The following is a 6,759-nucleotide window of genomic DNA, read 5'->3' as shown; positions in this document are numbered from 1 at the left end:
AGCCACCCTTACAAGTTAGTAGGAATGCAAACGATTTAGCAAAACTCTTTATTTACATATATAGTGTTATTTTTACATATGTGAATACCATACAACAGATGGGTTACTCAATATATACCTAAACTATATATCCAGAAGTCTGCGAAGCCCCACTTAATACTTTGATGATTAGATGGTTCCCCTACAATCATGTTTTTTATCCCCTGGTGACCATGTGTTTACTTCCTACCATGGGTAAGGGTGCAATGATAATGATGGTCATGTAATGTTAAACTAGCATAGTGGGGAAGGGGTGTAAATACAGGTTTATTGTGACAGCTACTGTTATTTGTAGTGCACACCCTATCTGCTAGTCCTTTGTACTTTGATGCTTCCATGACTCTGTATGTTAGGTTGTGGATTTTTATGCTGACAACTGTTGTGCTATGCTTACTACTTGTCAAAAGGACTCCTTTTTTGTCATCCAATTGTCTTCTAGCATGTTTAGTAGGTTTCTAACTGTTGTTAATGTGAATACTTTTCTGCCCAATGACGACAAAAGTATTCTGGGAGTGATACCTTTATTAGCTAACCAGAAAATAATATGTTTGCAAGCTTTCAGAGGACAATGGCTCCTTCTTCAGGCTCCTTCTTCTGTCTGAAGAAGGAGCCACTGTGCTCTGAACGCTTGCAAACACATTATTTTCTGGTTAGTCAATAAAGGTATCACTCCCAGAATACTTTTGTCGTCATTGGGCAGAAAAGTATTCACATCGATTTTTCTGGCTAACACGGTACCACAATACAATTTGTTATTGTACATTACTGTTGTTAACTAATTAATAAAATATATTTACAATTTTTGCCATGTTCTGATTGCATTATACGTTTATCTGGAGTGGCAATCTACATCACACACGTTCATTCGACTACGTGGATGTCACATTATTATGTGCCCTGTGAATCTATTGCTATTATTTGAATTGGTGTTTATTGGGTATGAATACAATGGCTGAAATCACGAACGCTATGTTCCTACAGCATTTTAGCCTGCGATCAGTGGCTCCGTCTGAGCTTCCTCCTGAGGTCCTAGAAAGAAGAATTTGGACGCTTGTGCTGCTGGGGCTCGTGACTTTAAATTATGCAGACAAAGTCATAGTGTGCTCTGTTGGACATCATTTTCAGCCATACATGTCTATCTGAGGTGGGCTCCAAGATAGGCACCAGGCTCAAATAGTCATATAAAGAGGAAAATGTGCTGGCCTGTGTAATCATGTTTAGCATTTGATAGCAGTGAAGTGATCAGGTTCGGAAGGCCAGGTGGCCAATAAATAATAACTATAACCAGACCATTTGACTGTTCATTACATCTGGAAACATTCTGTACAGTACCATATCTTAATAACCACATAAAAGTATATATAAAAGAATACAAGAAAGATTTTCAAATTTTCTCTCTGCTAATTGATTGGCTGTAAAGTGAATTGAGGCCTACAGATTGTTTCCGTCTCTCTTCTTTTTCATACTCTTGTGAGATGTTGCCACGTAGGATTTCCAGCCTCTCAATAGAGCTTATTGGGTGAGGGGCAAAAATATAGTCATAAATCAAGCAGGCGAAGATTGCCCCTGTTATCGGTCCCACCCAGAAAATCTGTTTGAGTTTGAGAAGAAAAAATCCAGTTACTACTTGAGGAAATATGTTAAACTTTAAACTACAAAGAGCTTTACAGAAAATATTAGGGTTGTTAGGGCAAGGTTTCTGTTGGGGTGGGGCAAAAGTCATTGTTTTCAAGAGATCACTCCTACTTTTTTTTTTATAGGCCAGGCTTAGGGCTTGACTTAGTGTCCAAAGGCTATTTGGATTCAATGCCTCATCCCTTTGTAAATTAACCAAGCCTATAATATCATGGTTGGTTTTGTGTATATACACATTTTTTTAATCACAATTATTTTCTAAGATGGATTAATTTTAAATGTAATAAACATTATATTTTAGTGGTTATTAAACCTACTTCCCCGTGATAGTTTGACGACTCCACAAAAATGTGGTGCGCACCTCACACCTTGTGAGGCCTACAATTTCAAGAGAAGACTCCCAGGACTGCTTTGCAAAACTCAGAAATACAACTATTTTATGTAAGGACAATTTCATACAACTGTGGAACATGGAGTGTGTCAGATTGCAATAACCAGAGACCTCTGGATCTCATGACCTGAGATAACTGTCTCATATACAGTATGCCTATGAAGCAGTTAGCCTAAGCCAGTAAATACAGCAGTTGGGCCATGTATTTTAATCCAAGAATGATCAGTGTTTCACAATCGCAACCTTACATATATTCATACCCATCTAAAATAAGCTACATATAATGTAACCTAATAATTCTACCAAGTTTGAATATCATATTTTCTGGAATTGTCTACTTTAAAATAAATATTGGGACCCTCAGAACTTGAGATAAAATAATGACATATTTAGCATGCAAGATTTCTGCTAAATGTTCCATTTTTGTTTCATAAGAATTAGTACAAAATGAGCGGAATATAAAGAAATATTTTAAAACGTTCTCACCCAATGGTATTCAAAGTTCCCTGTAATTAAAGCTGGACCAAAGGACCGTGCAGGATTCATGGAACATCCAGTGTAGTAAATCTAGAAAGAAATCAAATGGTCATTGATATAAATAGTCATTGTAGTGTGAATTACTTGAAAATTGTGAAATTGCATTAGAACCAACCAACAGTATTGTATATCCTCCACCTGTGTCACTACAGATTGTAACATTGATGAACAGAATAATTGTTGAGTTGGCCAGTATTATTGCAAAAAGAAATAAAAGTGTTCTATACTGAGAGGGTATTTACTGCATAATTGCCAACTCTTTCAAAATGTTTCGGGAAAAAGAGATGACCTCTGCAAACCGTTGACAAGGTTTGAAGGTCTCATGGTCACCTACCTGAAATAAAACTATACCCACATCTTTCCTTTGCAACCCTGGCATCCAGAAGCCCATTTAGTAGTAAATACAGTACTAAACTATGGTATATGCTATGGGCATGCAAGTTTCCTCCAAATACATATGTACATAAGGATGCTCCAGTTTTTGACATCTGTTTTGGCCCAGATGTCTCTTGTTTCACAAGCCACCCGTTGTTCTTCTTCTACAGGTACTCCACTAGTGCCCCATTTCCATTTATTGCCTTCGTTGTACCTCAGATCCAGATGTTATCTTCCATTTCTATGTATTTAATGTCCTTGTGCCAAGTGTCCTAGCCCTTCAGTGACCTCCACTATAGGTGCCGCCCGCAAGCGTTTGGATTATATTTGGGAATGTCAGTGTGACTTGTAAAATTGTACATGGCCTGCAATAAGGGATGTGACTTGTTTTCCAAATCTTCCTGAGGTTTGCTGCTCCCACATTTCATTGATGTTGATTTCCAAAAGTTACCTAGTAGGGTTTTACCATCTGGAATTATGTCTCTCAAAAGTGGTATTTTAGGCAGCGCATTGCATCATTATTTTTCAGTTAACCTGGAAGTTCAGCTCTTTCCATCTGTCGCTGCCACTCCACTATTGTAAGTAATGATAATAAGTGGAGATAAGCAAATCTTTTGAAATTCAAATTTGCTGACTTCTCCCCAAAAATTTGGTTTGCGGCAAATACTGTAAATTTGAGTGAATTTCAATGCTGGAAATCTTGTAATTGTTCATAAAATACACATGGGTAGAGGAGTGAGAGACAATGCCACTGACCATGAGAGCTTATACTCTACTGGAGATAGAGGACCCTGCTGACCATAAAAGCTTACACTCTACAGGAAAGAAAGACTTACTCAGTGACTCAAGACAAATGAAAATGACTGTAGCATACAAACTGTGTTCCCCTGGGAACCGGTGATTTGTGATGGCCCAGGTACCAACGACCCCTGCAGAAGGTGTGATTATTCGTGAGATGTAAGAGGAAGAGGGCATTATGGGGGGGTCCAGGTGGCAAAGCAAGATGATGTTATCTCACTCTTTGATACTTCAGCAGTGTGGGAAGTGGTGCTGGGTAAGATTTTTTTTGTGAACCATGAATCAATTCTGAAAATGTTTGAATTTGCCTGAAACCACAAATTTCAGGAAATTCAACTAGAACTTGATCCTTCGCAGATCGATCCGCTCTTCTCTATTGCCAAGTTCAGATCAATATATTGTAGTGAACAAGTGCCCAAAGTCAGAGCTTAAGGCTTTTCCCTGTCCAGTGTTAATATAAGGGCTTTTTGAGATGTCCATAAAGATCAGCCCGATGTTGGATCACAATACACGATGAAAACAAAAAGAGGTGCACCCTGGCTGTAGGTTAAATAAATATGGGGGTGCAATGCCTAGTCCAATATTGTATTAGCCAAAAAGGAAGAGAAAGAATGGACTAATAACGGCTTGCACACCACCAAATATAGAAAAGTAACAAACTTTATTAAACACCACAAAAAACATAAAAACACTTAAAATACCACAATCATGTGTAGAACACCCCTATATAAACATAATATGTCTGCCAGAGCAATATGAAAACAGGCTCCCATGCATAAATGTTATAAGTAACGTGGCTCAGTAGATCCTAAATGGTAGAACAATGGAGTCCTGGTGAGATAAAGACCTCACTGGTGGGATAGAGTTAATCCCTTAGCCACCTATGCAGAGGTGCATGCAAGATGGTAATGCAGAAACATGTCATAAAATATAAAAAAGCATGCAGGATTAGCTGAAAGAACCACTCATGAGATGAAAAAACAGGGCTCCTGAGGAGTCAGCGACTAAAACATAATGACATGAATACTCAACTGAATCAGAACCCAGAGAGATAAAAGTAGTGAGAGTCGCAACTTTTCTTGGCTAAAATAGCCAGGCAGACCCACAAGCCATAAGTGGCCGGCATAGGAAGATGAAGGGGTGCTGGGAGAGAGACCCCACGCGTATCGCTGCCGCAGCAGCTTCGTCAGGGGAAGCTGCTGCGGCTATTTATTATATTATGTTTATATAGGGGTGTTCTACACATGATTGTGGTATTTTAAGTGTTTTTATGTTTTTTGTGGTGTTTAATAAAGTTTGTTACTTTTCTATATTTGGTCGTGTGCAAGCCGTTATTAGTCCATTCTTTCTCTTCCTTTTTGGATCACAATACATGGACTGGCCGCACATCTCCTGACCCGAGTGTGACAGCTTCATATATTTCTATGAAGCTGTCTCGTTCAGGTCTGGAGATGTGCTGACAGACTGTGCATTGCAATCCAACATCGGACTGATTGTCATGGACATCTGAAAGTACATTTGGAGTCTCATTTAGATTATACACCATATGTTATGTGTTGAATGGGTGTGTGATTTGGAGACACATATTATATTATAAGAACCTACCCCAAGTAAGTGTCCCAATACCACTGACAGTCCTATGGATATGGCTGGAGAGCCGATGTTGTCCGTCCTTCGGCTGTCCGTTGTAGCGAAGATGCAGAGGACCAGTTGCATTGTAAGTATGATTTCTACAGCCACTGCTTGCCCGGATGTTGTACTGTTGCTCGGCTATTTCATATTAGACATAGTAATGTAATAGTATAATTACAAAGAGGAAGCAATTATGATTTATTTACTGCACGTGCATTTATGTAATAACACATAATAGACAGGTCCAATTTGCATTTAATTAGCAATTTAGCATCTAAATGTTAAGTCTTGGGAATTTACATTGTTAGTGTTAATCAGGGATATACAGATGTAGCAGAGCTGACTGTTTTACACGTCTCATAGCTTATTCATCATAAAATAATGCAGTATGATCATCTGTAGTCTTGTGTAAAACACGTTTTGGCATCATGTGATAAAGTCAGCTCTGTAGCTCGGAAATACACAGCTTCGTTATGCTTCTAAAACTGTTATGAATTCTTTTTTTTTAAAGAGCAATCAAAATTCAAATAGCATTTTTTTAACAATTCATCTTCTTACCTGGTTTACGCCAAAACCTCCCCTGATGTCCGAAGGCACAAACTCGAAAAGTAAAGCAGCTCCTATGACTGCACCCAGCATCTGAGCGATCACATAGAAGAAGGTCTGGACCAGAGATATTCGGGCCCCAACGAGGAGCGCTACAGTTACGGCAGGGTTGATATGAGCTCCACTAATGTGACCCACAGCTTGTACCATTGTACCTATTCCCAAGCCAAAGGTGAAGGCTATTTGTAAGACGGTGGGAATAGCTTCAGACCATGATAGCGTTGAACCCAAGCCAACAAAAACAAACACAAGGGTGGCTACCAACTCAGCTATAAAGGCTTTAAAATGAAAGCCGGCGCATAGCTCCTTAAGCATGATTAGTCTATAAAAGTCAAGGAGACTCAAAAGAAATCCCCGCTGGTGCTCAGCCGTGTGCTACTGTTTACAAGATGATGAAGCACATATTTGGGATGAAGTTATATATCGCTTTGAAAAACCAGGAACCATGCCAGGTTGTCCAATGAGAGGTGTGGCACAGCTACTAGTCACATAAAATGGAAAATTTACTGTGCATGACACGTTCTAACAGCCGTGCCAATGTATGACCTCGAATAACTTGATGTGATCCACCTACCACAGTACTTAGTCCTGGTTATTAGCATGTAGGAGTTAACTATTGATAAAAAACATATTGGCTACTGTTCAAGAGAAATGCTCAAGATGTGTATTTCAGGCAACAGGTAATTTAGTTTTTGCAAAATACCCTGGATAATTTACCTTTCAAGTGTGTTATACCATAACAATGG

The 6,759-nt window shown here is 38.9% G+C and overlaps 1 protein-coding gene across 1 annotated transcript; it reads right to left on the bottom strand.

Annotated features, from left to right (window-relative positions):
- Positions 1 to 716: 716 nt before the first annotated feature.
- Positions 717 to 6,382, bottom strand: LOC143818513 (aquaporin-2-like). The gene is made up of 4 exons (XM_077299798.1): positions 5,966 to 6,382; positions 5,381 to 5,545; positions 2,552 to 2,632; positions 717 to 1,630 (listed from the first exon to the last, which is right to left on the bottom strand). Exons 1-4 carry the CDS (start codon positions 6,326 to 6,328, stop codon positions 1,424 to 1,426), a joined length of 816 nt encoding a protein of 271 aa, XP_077155913.1. The 5' UTR covers positions 6,329 to 6,382; the 3' UTR covers positions 717 to 1,423.
- Between the last annotated feature and the right edge of the window lie 377 nt (positions 6,383 to 6,759).

This window comes from Ranitomeya variabilis, chromosome 3, assembly GCF_051348905.1.
Source record: "Ranitomeya variabilis isolate aRanVar5 chromosome 3, aRanVar5.hap1, whole genome shotgun sequence".
Lineage (NCBI taxonomy): Eukaryota > Metazoa > Chordata > Amphibia > Anura > Dendrobatidae > Ranitomeya > Ranitomeya variabilis.
This window is presented reverse-complemented; position numbering and strand designations above follow the sequence as displayed.

Bases quoted from the DNA above. Each gene is read 5' to 3' on its own strand.
- LOC143818513 (XM_077299798.1), bottom strand. From the start codon at position 6,328: ATGCTTAAGGAGCTATGCGCCGGCTTTCATTTTAAAGCCTTTATAGCT. The intron at 2,633-5,380 runs GTAGGTTCTTAT...ATTTCTTTCTAG, and splicing joins TATTGGGACACTTACTTGGG to ATTTACTACACTGGATGTTC. The intron at 1,631-2,551 runs GTGAGAACGTTT...AAACTCAAACAG, and splicing joins GGAACTTTGAATACCATTGG to ATTTTCTGGGTGGGACCGAT.